Below are 13,611 nucleotides of genomic sequence, written 5' to 3'. Positions count from 1 at the left end.
AGGTCTGCCTCCAGGTTTTGGGTAAAAAGTATGCATAAAAAGTACCTACAGCCTGGCTTGCAGAAGGTGACAGCAATAAAAACGTAAGAACTCAGTCTGTAGAGATGGAGAGTTGCTGTGCCACGTGCACTGTTAGACACTTGAAGATGACGCAACGGAAAGGAGCAGTCAGAACTGAACTTGGGCAGATTCAACTCGGATATAACAAAGTGTCTTTTTGAGAAGTGTTTCAGAACCAGAATAAAATTCTAGCAGATGGAAAACAGTTTCTCCCTCTCCTGGAATTTGCAAATCATGACTCAATAACTTTACAGAATACAATAACTTTACAGAATACATGTGTTATTAAAACTCAAGGATTTTATGTCTACACAAAGAGTTTGCTAGGCCATCTACTAAAAAAAATAATATAAACTTAAAAATGGGGTGTTTCGCCTCAGGGTCAAGACATTTGTGTTTAACTTGGGATGCCAGGTGCAGCGACACACTTTTGTGATATTGTTGCTTACCTGATTATTAGTTCGTATGGAAGATAATACTCTAAAAAATTACCTGAGGACAAAGCTGCATGTCACTATGACTGGATTCAAATTCTCCTGCTCTGACGCTCCTCACAGTGGCGGGCGAAAAAAAAAAAAAAGAAACTTCCCCACTTTAACAGCAAGCAGCTAGCATTCCTCCACTGCCAATGCAGAGTGCTTGTGAAAAACCTTTTTACACTTTTATTTGTGAGGTTTTCGACTACGGTTCCGCGCCGCGGCACTGCAGCTCACCCTCAGGCCGTGCGTCGGTGCGGGCGGCGGTGTCGGCGCCGAGCCGGGTCACCGGAGTGGCGGTGTCGGGGCGGAGCCGGGGCGGTGCAGGGGCCCTGAAGCGGCCGTCTCGGAGCGGGGCCGGGGCGGTGCCGGGGCGGTGCCGGGGCCCCGGAGCGGCGGGGCGGGGCGGGGCCGGCGGCGGAAGCGGCGGGGCCGGCGTTGCCGGGCGGAAGCGGCGGCAGTTGGTGTTTAAAGGCTCCGCGGCGGCAAAAGGGCGGCGGGCGGCGGCAAAAGGGCGGCGGGCGGCGGCAAGGCAGGCTCCAGAGCTCACGGCTCTCTCCGCTCCGCCTCGGGAGTGGTCGCGCTTGCCGGCCCTGGCAGCGCGGGGAGATGGTCTCCAGAGCCGCCGATCGGCTGCTGATCGTCGTCTCCGTGCTGGAAGGTAGGCGGGAGGGTCGTGGCCTCCCGGTTGCTGCGCGTCCCCTCTGTCCCGAGGGGAAGATGAGGGCTGGGTTTGCCTCCGAGGTGAGCGGGGTAATCTGAGCAGCGTTGAGTAAACCGACGTTATTAAAAAAGCTTTGGACGTACGTATTATAAGGCCAGGGATGGCTACCCTCTGTTAGGTTTTGGAGGTATTTACGCAATGTATTAAGTGAATGCGAAAAGTTACAGTCGTTCCCCGAGGATCTGGGTTTTGTTGGTTTTGTTTTTTAAAAAGTATTCTGGTATTTTTATCCCTTCATAGCAATCAGCCTTAGGTGTTGACACAAACGTATATCCAGTTGGTCATCTTGCATTTTCAGGGGTTATAGTTTCTGTAGTCTAATTAGAGTGTGTGTGCGTGAGTTATTTGTTAGGATGTCTTTTTCTCTTTTGGAGATTGGTTTGGGAGTTTGGGTTGTTTTGGCTGAATGCTTTCCTTTTGTCAAGTAAATCCTATTATTTCTCTGTCCATTCATGTAGTTTGCCAAAGGAGCTTACAAATAAGATCCTGTCGTCTGATATGCTTGTAGTATGGTCTCCCCACACTGTGATATAAGTAATGTTTTACTTCTTTTTGTCATCTCAAATCAGAATACTGGATGATCCTGAGCCCAGGACCAATCCTATACGGTTTTAGGCACTCTCCTAATCTGGCAATAATTTTTTTTTTTCAGCAAGTGGCAGGAGAAACACCATTCAATACTTTTACAAGATCATGTATTTCTGTTTGGATGTCAGACAGTTCATAACCTTTTCACTTGAAGTAAAACTTTCACTCTTTCTCATGCCTGTTCCCTTACCTATTGCCAATACTAGATTTCTCAAATAATTCTAATTGCTTGCTACTTTGCTTTGTTACTTAGTCTCCTGTTTCTTCACAAATAGTTTGTTTCATGTTACATTCTTTCATATTTCTGTATAGTGCAAACTTTTTCTTTCAAGATCAGAGCAGGGAGGGTGACATGGGAAGGTTATTTCACATAACTGATTTATGGCATCCATCTGAGCTCTTGCATCTCTTTTACTGATGGCACATGCAATGCCACTCTTTTACAGGGCGCTGTTTCCCAAAACGACCCAAGCACATGCTTATAGTTGAAGCCAAGTTAGATGGTGAACAGTTGGCTACTGACCCCGTGGAGCATACTGATCAGCCAGAATTTGCTACAGAATTGGCCTGGGAACTTGATAGGAAAGCCCTTCATCAGCACAGGTAATGTTAAAAAGTGAAGTCTAATATGCAGATAAAATTTAACTTTCTTGTCTTTACAGTTAGTGAAATACAGTTTTTGGTTTACTGTCATCTGAATTGTTCTATAGAAAATTTATCTACAATAATGTTATGGAAAAATGTACAAAAAAAGGTAATGTGTGGCAAGATAAGTGATGTTTAAAAATTCTAAAGGGTATATTTTCACACTACTAAAAAACACCCCGCAGGCTCTTAGAGCAAACTAATAATTCTGTAATTCAAACATTGCAGTCAAGCTTTCTTATGTATACTGTGGCACAAAATTAACTTAATTTCAAGTCTGAAAAGCCTGTGTAAATAGTTTTTGAAAATTTCAAAGAGATAAGCTGAGAAATTGAGTGTTTTCATAACTGTTATTTCATTTCATAAATCTTACAACTTACAGGTTGTAATGTTATGACCATATTAATAAAGAAGTTTAAAAAAGCTGTATAATTTTTATTTGACAGAGAAAGATGCCTACATTTGCCATGTGCTACATGTCTTACACGTGCCTTGCAGTAGTCAGGTGCTTTACCCAAAAATCTTGTCCACAAGTCCTTTTTTTAAGATGCCCTTCCAAGTGAAATTCAAATTTTGTGTGAGGCTCTGTACTTTTTTTCTTTTATGTGAGTGAAGTGTTTATTTGTTGCTTATGTCTTTTTAATAGCGCTTGAGACTGAAGCTCCAATGCACTCTTCCTCAAGAATTAAACCACTTGCTCATTCTCTCACTTAGTGATGACTTTTGTATGTTCAATATAAGTTCAGTTTCTGACCTAATGAAACTAGTTTGTATCATTGGCTTGCTGGAAACTTATGAACTATCTTTGAGAAGTAATTGCAGGTATACATTTTATATTTAATGTTTCAACTGAGTTACTTTTTCAGACTGCAGCGTACACCTATCAAACTCCAATGTTTTGCATTGGATCCTGTGTCTTCAGCTAAAGAGAATATAGGCTATATTGTACTGGATCTAAGGGCTGCCCCAGAAAAGAAACAGGTACTTTATGGGATATCAAGATTTAAAATTTTGTTTTGACAACAATGCTGTTACAGGTAATATAATTTGAATTAAAGCACAGGCTAAACTTTGAGTCTCACTTAGGAGTATAACTGATCATATGTGGGGGATTTTGTTGCTTTTTGTAAGAGGAGAGACATCTTGATTGTGAGAACATGCACAAATTAAAAAATACAGTTGATACTAGTCTTGCTTACTTCTGAATTGAATAATAGGATCACTAGCAACCAATTAATCTACACAATTTCATTATTTAATCAACTGGAAAGCTTTATCTAAGCAATAGATATGGAGCAATTGAATTGAGTCTCCATCATGAAATCAAGTCTTAAGTTGTTTTTTTATAGTGGACCTCCATGGAGAATGATGTGTTAGGTGATTGTTTCTAGCTCTTTAATACAGCATAGAGAAAGCACAATATCATTGTTTATATAAATTTAATTAGCCAACTCCCTTGTATCAAGCTTGACCAAAACATAACTTTGATACGGGTCATACGAGGAGCCTGGTGTCCTATTCTGGCATCATTCCTCTAGAGCATTTTCAATGCATATGACTTACTGTGCAGTCGAGGACTTGAAGGTTTTCTAAATAAAGATTTGTGGTATATTTCTCTATCTAACCTTTTCACTGTACAAGTCAGTCAAAAAAACAGTATGTTCAGGTAGTCATCCAGTAACCATTCTATAGAATATTTTGGTACAATAGTGTACTAAATACACCAAATTTTTAGAAATAAAAATCAAAGTGTATTTCTGTAGATGATAAAGTAGACGTGCTAGATTAAGACTGAGTTACCTGTTAAAGTATTATACTATTTTTTTCTGTTGTATTTAAACACTTTGGGGTCTTATTTTTGTTTTTTCATTCTGTAGGCACCTAAATGGTATCCTTTGCTTAGTAACAAGTACCCTAAGTTTAAACCTGAAATACAAATTGGTGTTGCATTGGAGACGGACTCAAAAGCACTAGTTGATGATTTTAAAGCAAAGGAGGCACCCCCTAGAGAAGGCAAGTGTAAGTAACATGACATCGCTCACTTTGACTTAAAAATCTTCCTGTGGCAGATGACGTATCACTTGTTGAAAATCTGTTAAGTCTCAAGAGAATTTTAATATCACAGCTGTTTCAGTGCAAACCCTTTACAGCTGATTAGTGTATCTTGTGGTAGTAAGCTTTTCAGGGATTCTTTACTGTGATAATTGTGTGACTTTTAGGTGGACAAGTTGCAAACTAGCTGTTATTTAAAATGAGAATCAGGGGCTCATAGTTAACTCCCTTGAGTATTTAACTTGTATTTATGTGCTTTGGAAAGTTATGAAAGAAACAGGGAAAGAGCTTTACCTTTATAGAAGGTAAGGTTTCAGTAGTTTGGGCTTGGAACTGTAAAATGTTTCATTTGCTGGGTAGACTTGCTTCTTTTTTTGGTCAGTTCTTCTTCTAATCTTTAGGTACTTAAATTATGTACTATTGTTAAGATTTTTTGTAGTAACATCTGCTTACTGTTGAGACTCATCCAGTTCTGGGTTCTCTTGTTTACTTTTCTTGAAGGAAATCAGTGAAATGTGTCAAAAATCTATTGGACCTCAAATGTTAATGTTTAGTGCCTTTCTGTGCTATGCCTTCGAGTCACTTTTTCATCTGTGTGTTTTGGTTTTCTTTTTAATGCAAGTTAGTAGATGTTGAAAGAACAAAAGATTTTAGAAACAAAAACATATTTCCATCTTGACCTGAATGCCTATCTACTTAACTGTTGAAAAATTACCCTTTTGGTAAAACTAGTGGATTTTCTCCTCCATACCTTACAATACTTGTGTTGTTGCCCTGAAGGTACATTTTCTCTAATTCTAAATCCATCAGCTATCTGCTGGTGATCTGTAGCTGTAATTTTGTAGAAGTAGAGTGATCAGTAAATGTTTTATAAGCTTCTGGCCGAGAATTCACTGACTTGGCTGCATTTCAAGATTGGTTAAGACAGGATTTAAGTTTCAGTGTAAGATAGCTTTCTCCATTCTTTCAGGATTCCCAGCAAAATGCAGGGAACTTTCCATATTGTAACATCTGTCAAGGAGGCAAAAAACTACTCTAAATGATTCCTTAGTCTGCACTTCCCATGTGGTCTTTCTACCTGCAAGTTCTCCTATCCCTCGTGACACTGGCAAAAAAAAAAAAAGTCTTTCTGCCTTTACTCAGCACGGTTTCCCATTTCATGTTTTCTGTGGAATAATTGCTACAAAAAAGTTTGCCAGCTCTTTCCTTTTTTGCATCGTGTCAAAATTAGTCAATATAATATTTATGTGATGGGGAAAAACGAACTTCTGGGTTTTCACAGTTGTAAATGTTCCAGGTACTGGCTATAACAAAGCTGTATTACCCAGTTCTAGTCTGGTCAGATACTTTTCCGTTTAGTATTCATACACTTTTTTCTTTCTTTACTGACTTAAGTTGTCTAAAGCTTCTAGTATTTGAAACAGAACTATTTTGTTCACTAAATGCTATGTCATTATTTCTATTTCGTGTAACCTGAGGGCACTATAGAACAAAAACTAGCAAACCAGAATACAGAGTTTTAGTATTCATACACTTTTTTTCTTTCTTTACTGACTTAAGTTGTCTAAAGCTTCTAGTATTTGAAACAGAACTATTTTGTTCACTAAATGCTATGTCATTATTTCTATTTCGTGTAACCTGAGGGCACTATAGAACAAAAACTAGCAAACCAGAATACAGAGTTTTATGCACTGAAGACTTGAGATGAAAAATCTTTAAATGAAGCATTCTGAAGATCTGTGGAATGTCACAACATCCTTGTTCCAATAGATTGCAATATGCAGTTACTGTCCTGCATTTTCTTTAATGAGCAAAGTAAAGAAAAAGCGTGGTACACTCTAGCCTAGTGAAATAAACTTCCAGTTACTGTAATCTTTCTCATTGTAAAACAAAATAAAAATAGGAACTAGAATTCTGTTTAGCGTAGTGTTCAGCGTAACAGTCGTGAACAAAAGTTAATTTCAGAATTTTTTGTAGCTGTTTCGAAGTATACCTAGAGACTTCTTTGTGTTTTGCAAAACTTTGGTAGCAGACATCAAGATCTTTTTTTTGTAGTTTTTCTCTCCACATGTAATTTCCATGTGTAATGCTTAAAATATATCAAAGCAATTACAAAGGCCACTAGTTACTCATGTTTATTTCTTCTCTCCTAGTACTAACCCTTTTTCGTGAACTGGACCCTAGAAGTCTTGTGCCAGTCTTGAATGAAGAAGAGGGCTATCATCAAATTGGACCAGCAGAGTACTGCAAGGATCACTTTGTTTTGTCTGTAACCATTGCATTTGCCACACAGTTGGAGCAGGTCTGTTTCCTTGCTATGTGTAGTTTTTAAGAAGTGTTATCCCACATTAATATTTTCACCCTCCCATTCCGCATTTCTAATTCGTTTTTAATGGTTTTTTGAGCTTATTTCCAGAAATAACCTTGTCCCAAAGTGAATTTATATTAATTTTAAAACTTTATGAAGTTCTTAACATCTCAGACTGCAGATGAAATATAATTCTTTTGAAGTACTAAAGCTGTATTTACTTCAAATGACGGATTTGTATGAAATTTATACTTTTCTACTGCAATATTGTGTAAGAAGTTTATGTGTGGATAATACCAGTCTACAGTGTGGTGCCTGTGCACTGGAGTTCAAACAAGGTGAAATGCTTTTCAAGTATGTAAGACAGAGCTTGTATATTGCCTGAGGGAAGGACTTACTAGCTTGGATGAGGTGGCATGCTAATGGTTGTTTCAGCTTTAGACCTTAGTGGCTGTGTTTTTGCTGTACTGACAGCATTGTTTTAATTGGTCTAGAATTCATGGTGTGTGATAAACTCTCTTCAGTCTTGTCATGTTTCTTTTTTTCAGGGAAAATAGTTTTCCATGTCAGAATTGTAGGACCTTGAGAAGCAAAATTTACAGTGATCGTGCTTGTAGCATGTGCCTCTTTAGGCATTGAACTCACATTTGCCTACAGGATTAAGTTCGTCTGTTTCAGTCTTTTATTTAATTGCATAAATTATATAACAGTTTCTAATCTGCATTATTTAATAATTGGACATTTTATGAAGGCATAGCTTATTTCTGAGTATTTATGAGGTACTTGATGTTAGTAAATATGTGTCAGTTACAGCCTTTGGTGTTGACAAGTCTTGCTCTTTTTTACTTTAAGTAAAACATTTTTTGAGTATTAATATAATAAGTTTTATGTGGAGTGCAAGTTATGATTTAGGTCAGCTGGTCAGTCTTTAAGTTCTAATTTCCAAACTAGTGCTTCAGAATTACTGTAACTGCATCAAGGAAAGAGATACATAATTCTCTTCTGATCTCTTTCAGTTAGTTCCTAGTACTATGAAGCTCCCTGACCGACAACCTGAGTTTTTTTTCTACTATTCGTTACTGGGAAATGATGTCACAAATGAACCTTTCACTGATTTAATTAATCCAAACTTTGAGCCAGAAAGAGCTTCAGTTCGAATACGTAGTACAGTAGATGTTCTTCAACTTTATCTTTGTGCACAGTCAAAATTGCAGGTAAGCTGTTTAATTTCAAGTGTGAATGAAAATAAATAATTAAAATTAAAGAAGTAGAGTGTGTCTCAGGTTGTATCTGTGAATCATTTCTGTTTCCAAACTAAGACAGTATTATAGTATTTTAGCTCAAATATAAGGTGATCAGCTTGCTGATGTGAGGGAAACCATAGCACTAAGTTTCCTAGCTAGATGGAGTGCTGTCTTTTTAATTAGTTGCTGTTACTGCAAGGTGGTTTGCATGCCATGATAAAAGCTGTTGCTGAAATATGATCTTCCCAAAGAGCTAATGTGGCTCTCTGAAGAGCTCTGAGCTTTGGGGTCTGCGCTGCAATCAGACCATCTGCAACCTGGAGTCCTGCTTTGTGCTACCTATGGTAATCCAGTACCAGCTGCTCAGGTCACTCTTGCCTCAGTTCTAAAGTCACTGTCCTCAGCACATCTTGTGTGAATTATAAGGAAGGTCTGTCTTTTTTACCTGCTCTGTAGACAAATGCTGTTTCTAAATATACTACAGACATTTTTGGGCTGTTATGGATATTGCTTATCTTTTTTAGCCTTGCCTTTAAGTGGAGGACAGTGGTGAGTTGGCAGAGTTAGGTTAACAGCTGGACTCAGTAGACTTAAGGGTCTTTTCTGAACTAAGCAAATCTATGATTCTAGACATCAGGTAGTACTTAGAGTATTTATGGCAATCTGTGCATGTCTCAAACTAATTACAAGATTACAAAACAAGAGTCTGCTTTGTTGAGTGAGGGTGGTATAGGGTTTCTGATAATGTAGCTGGTAAATAAGACAGAATTAGTTTTACAAAGTATTTGTGGATCTGGACTCTTTAAAGTTATTTTCTTTAAGTTTATACAGACCATTCTAGGGTTTTTATGCAGAGTGGTTAAGAATGCTTTAGTTCAAACCTTGTATTGTTTCAATTTTTTTTTTTTGCCACAAGTGTAAGTATTTTTGGAGCAATGTCCACTGGTGTGTTTGGAATTTATTCTTAGTCTAAAACAGTCTTTAAACATATATGATACATAAATCAGGAATTATGCATGTTTGCATCATATGTAAAGAACAATTTTTTGAACAAAAGTTCTTTTGTGGTCAGATCCACATATTGATTTGGAGTTTTCTTCCTTTGAGTTCTCACTCAGCATCTTAAGTCTTAGGATACAGGATCAGAGCACCGTGTTCTGATTCTTAATTTTAACATATATTTCCAATAATGGAGACTTTGGTTGTAAAAGGTGCTAGTTGCCAGACTAGAATGTGTGTATGTATGTATTGTATGACCGTATTTGTATGTATGTTCGTATATATGTGCACCTAGATATGTTTACTGGCAGCTCCCACCTTTCAACACAACAGTTCTCCTTAAGTGCAATAAATATTAAGGATGGGAATACAGTCTTCTGATCTGCTAAATCAAAACTGAAGTGACTCTTATTTGGGAAAAAGCAAGTTAGTATTTGAGTTTCAAAGAGTAACTTTGAGGAAAATAGAATACCTTTTGTGTTGTTTGCTTTTTTTTTTTTTTAAGATCAATCTTTCACTTGTAGGTATAAATATTAAACTCTGTAAGAAACATACAGTTGAATCAAGTTTTCAAATTATTATATTTACCAGGAATTAAAACCACAGTTAATTCCAAAAATCCTTCCCAGTTAAGTGGTGTCTAAATATATGCCCAAAGCCTTCAAGTAATCTTTTTTATTACTTTGCAGTCATGCATTTTGTATGCCTATGCATGAATGGCAGTGTTTAAAAGCCACTGAGTACTGAATTTGTCCCACAGAAGGAAATGATATGACAGGTCCTCAGAAGAGCAGTGCCGTGATTTGCTGCTGCCCTATCAGTGAACAAATCCCACCTGCTCAAAACTGACATTTCATAGCTATTCTTATTCTCAGCATGCAGGGACTGGGTTAGGGATGATAACTTGTTTTATTTATGCTGCCTTTAGTGGAGGGTGCACAGATGGTTCCAATGCAAATTACACATACCAGTTACTTTCTAATGCCTTTGTGTGTGTGCAGATCCATCTTTGCTGTGGAGACCACTCTCTTGGAAGTACTGAAGTTCCCCTGTCAGGACTGCTGAAGAGAGGAAATGTGGAGATTGACCAACACCCTGTGGCAATAGAGGGACCATTTGTTCTTGTTCCACCAAATAGAGCTAAACAGAAACTGCCACAACTGCCTCTAGATCTGGCTCCTACTGTTGGGGTATCTGTAGTTCTGCAAAGGGAGAACTTGACTACGCAGGTATGTCTTACCTGTTCATTGTTGGTTTAGACACAGTTTAATGTTAAAAAATTATTAGTGTTTCTTAATCATATTTGACTGGGTTTTGTGTTAAACAACAACAACAAAAAAAAAAACCTGAAATAATTAATTGCTTTATATGAATAACTCTTTCATTGGCATTTTTCTGTGTCAGAAAAATAATCTCATACTATGAAGTGTCATAGACAGAATTTTTCAATGCAAGCTATGGTCAATAAGAAAACTATCATTTATTTCAGCCTTTGATTCCCTTAAATGCTGCAACTGAACCCAAACAGCCACAGGAGAAAGTTCTTTCACCTGTTAGTGGAAAAACAGAGAGCCAGCAACAGAGATCCCAAAATGTCCCGTCTCAAACTGACCAGTGTTCTTCAAAAGAAGATGTAGCAACAGAGAGTGAAGTGGAAAGTCTTAAGTTTGAAAAAGGCACAAAACCAAGGAAAAGGGGTATGTAGTATATAATTTCTTTGCCCTGTTGCTAAGTGTGGTCTTGGATCATGTACTACTCCTTTCTAGTATATTCATGAAGTAGTACTAACTTCTGGTAATAAGTTCCAGGCAAGTCAGAATCATTTGCATAAACAAATAACATAAGGGGGATAAATGTTGTGATTTGAACATGATTATTGTTAAGTACACTTGCAAGAGCCAGATTAGAGATTTGGGGGTGCGTAGATTACAAGTGAGGTGGATGGTCATAAACTTGAAAAATCATAACAAAAGTTTTTGGAATTTCCTGGAGTTGTGAATGAGAAGGTTTAGTGCGATGCCTTTGAAGAAACTGACTTGCTCAATGAGATGAAATTGTCTAGTGTTAATTTATTCAATAGAAAAGCAGGGATAATGTGGGATTTTTGAGTTTTCTAAGGAATTTACTATGTGGATTATAATTTGTGAAGACAAATGTTCATATAGTACAGATTCCTGGACAAAACCAAGCAACTGGATTGTTTTGTTTGTTTTTACAAGATCCTTTTGTTCAGACTTGGTAGCCCAAGCCCTAGGAAGACTTGTTTCTGATTTGAGAACTCGGAAGTGGAAAAGTGGAAGAGGAACAGAGATAAGAAATACCATGAGAACCAAATAAATCTCAAAAAATGTTGTTTTGCTAAATTTTACTGAGCAGGAATCTTCTTAAGAGGTGGTCCATTAATAAAGTGGAATTATTGTTTTTCTAATTATATTTGTATTGCTGATCTTTTGAGCTTTGTCCTAAAGACAGTTCTGTAGAGGAAATTCTGTGTCCTAGAATGGGCTCTCAGGATTTGCCTGCTAATTCAGGCAAATTTTCTTTTAATCTTGACTGATCTTATCTAAGCAACGATTAAGTCCTTTATATGGAATGTAAAAAGAATGTGTTGTGAACCCAGCAGCTGGTTTGAATCTCTAGTTAGGAAATCCAGGATTGTGCTTTTTTATTAATAGTAATAGTAATTTTATAATTCTGTTTCTCTAAGGTGTAAAACATGTCATTTCACATTTGTCTTCCAGGACTGGTGGCTGGCTGCCCTCAAGAGGTTAGCAAACAGTGTTTGGAAGAGCTTCCAACTTTGAAATCACAGAGCAGAGCAAAGTCACCTCTGCAAAATCCCAGTAAGGCAAAATTCATTAAATTTAGTACATTAAATGAAATTTGACTATACGACCAACGTAAATGGATTTTAACAGTAAGCTGTATGTACTTAAAAGCTGTATGACCTTAAATTCCATTCTGCCAATTCTTTGCACCAAGCAATCTACTGACATTCTACCTGAATCACTTAAGATAGTTTCCTTCATACATTGTGTTAACTAACTGATGTTAAAGTATTACAGCATTTTTCTTTTTTGTAATATTACTATTAATGCAAGCAAAACACTTAGGATAAAGGAGGAAAGAATAAAATCAATGCTAGTAATGATGTATTTCTTTAAAAATTACAAAAGTGAAAATGGTTTAAATAATTATGAAGGCAATATCAGAACAAGTAGCACTTACAAAAGACTGTCACATTCTTATCTGATATTTTCATTCCCTCATTTTGTAGGAGCTTGGTAGCCAAATAGCCCTTAAAGTCTTAAACAAAATGTCTTGAACATTTTTCAAGAACGCCTTTTGGAGAACTGTCTATGGGATTTGTAGTTTGATATTTTACTCTTTGAAGGCAATATTGGGTCTCATTGTAAGGATGCGAGAAGCCTGGATGCAACTGGGCAGGCACTCAATGTTGCTTCTGCCTTCTAAATTATAAAATGGGTGCCACAGTGCATGGGTTCTGTGACCAGAAGCAGATGTGCTTTGCACATTTTTGTTTGCTTCAAAGTAAAATGTGGGGCCAAGGGTGATGCTGCCTTACATGAGCACAATTGACCTGTTAATCTGATTGTCTTTGTAATTCCCCTAAAGAAGTTAATTAATTTTAAAAAACACTAAAATTCTAAAAGTATTTCTTCTCCTATGCATGCCCTCAAGTTGACTATGAAAAATTAGTATAAACTGAGGTCTTACACCATCTTTCTGACGAATTTAATTTCTTTGATCTTATTGTAAACTTTTGTAGGTGAGTTAAACCTTACATAGCTTCAAAGATTAAGGAAAAATATTACAATCCTGTAAGAAGATTTAAAGTATATTGGGTTTTTGGTGTTTTTTCCTTTGGAAGCAGTAAAACTTACAGAAGGAGTGGTTATTTTTCACAGTATTCATTTATTTTACAAGGAATAGAAGTCTCTTAGGGAAGCAACCGCTCTACTTGCATTTAAAATGTGACACTAATCTTTGATATATTTTGTTATTTTTGGGCAGAACAAGTTATAGAAAATGCTCATGAATTCTCTTTTGTGTTTTCAGCTGATAACACAGCTGGTGGTCCAGTAGTGATATCTCAGCCTAACCCTGTGGGTGTGTCCAGTTCTTCTGAGCCTGTGTCAGCACAGAAGATTGTCATTCCAGCAGCCTCTCACCATTTTTGCTTTTCAATAGACTTAAGAAGTATACGTGGTCTGGAAGTTGGTTTTCCAATAAATTGCATTTTAAGGTACAATTTTTATTGTTATTCTTGGAAAATACAAAGCCTTCATAAGCTGAGAGATTGCTGGTGGCATAGTGCCTCTCTCCTTCTTCAGGCCTTTTAAAATGTAGCTGATTTTCTGTAGCAAAATAATTTAGACTGTTCACCTGGCTTATCACTAAACTGAGCATTAAGGATTGTTGCCTTTTGCTGTAATTGGTAGTAAATATTTCTGGCTACATTTCCAGCTTATCAGTGATTTTTTTTTTCTTAGT

The 13,611-nt window shown here is 37.2% G+C and overlaps 1 protein-coding gene across 2 annotated transcripts in view; it reads left to right on the top strand.

Moving 5' to 3' along the window:
* Nucleotides 1–1,065: 1,065 nt before the first annotated feature.
* The window catches only part of CEP120 (centrosomal protein 120), a 37,833-nt gene continuing 25,287 nt past the window's right edge, over nucleotides 1,066–13,611 (top strand). The window contains exons 1-10 of one of the 2 annotated variants that reach the window (XM_058044412.1): nucleotides 1,066–1,197; nucleotides 2,295–2,451; nucleotides 3,360–3,474; nucleotides 4,371–4,512; nucleotides 6,699–6,847; nucleotides 7,870–8,067; nucleotides 10,098–10,325; nucleotides 10,586–10,793; nucleotides 11,838–11,939; nucleotides 13,177–13,363. In XM_058044412.1, coding sequence (XP_057900395.1) covers nucleotides 1,146–1,197; nucleotides 2,295–2,451; nucleotides 3,360–3,474; nucleotides 4,371–4,512; nucleotides 6,699–6,847; nucleotides 7,870–8,067; nucleotides 10,098–10,325; nucleotides 10,586–10,793; nucleotides 11,838–11,939; nucleotides 13,177–13,363 — 1,538 coding nt within the window. In that variant the 5' untranslated portion in view covers nucleotides 1,066–1,145. The other variant, XM_058044413.1, reaches the window with a different exon arrangement.

This window comes from Melospiza georgiana, chromosome Z (assembly GCF_028018845.1).
Source record: "Melospiza georgiana isolate bMelGeo1 chromosome Z, bMelGeo1.pri, whole genome shotgun sequence".
In the NCBI taxonomy this organism is placed as follows: Eukaryota; Metazoa; Chordata; class Aves; order Passeriformes; family Passerellidae; genus Melospiza; species Melospiza georgiana.
Note: the sequence above shows the minus strand (reverse complement) of the source record. Positions and strands in the feature narration are given on the sequence as shown.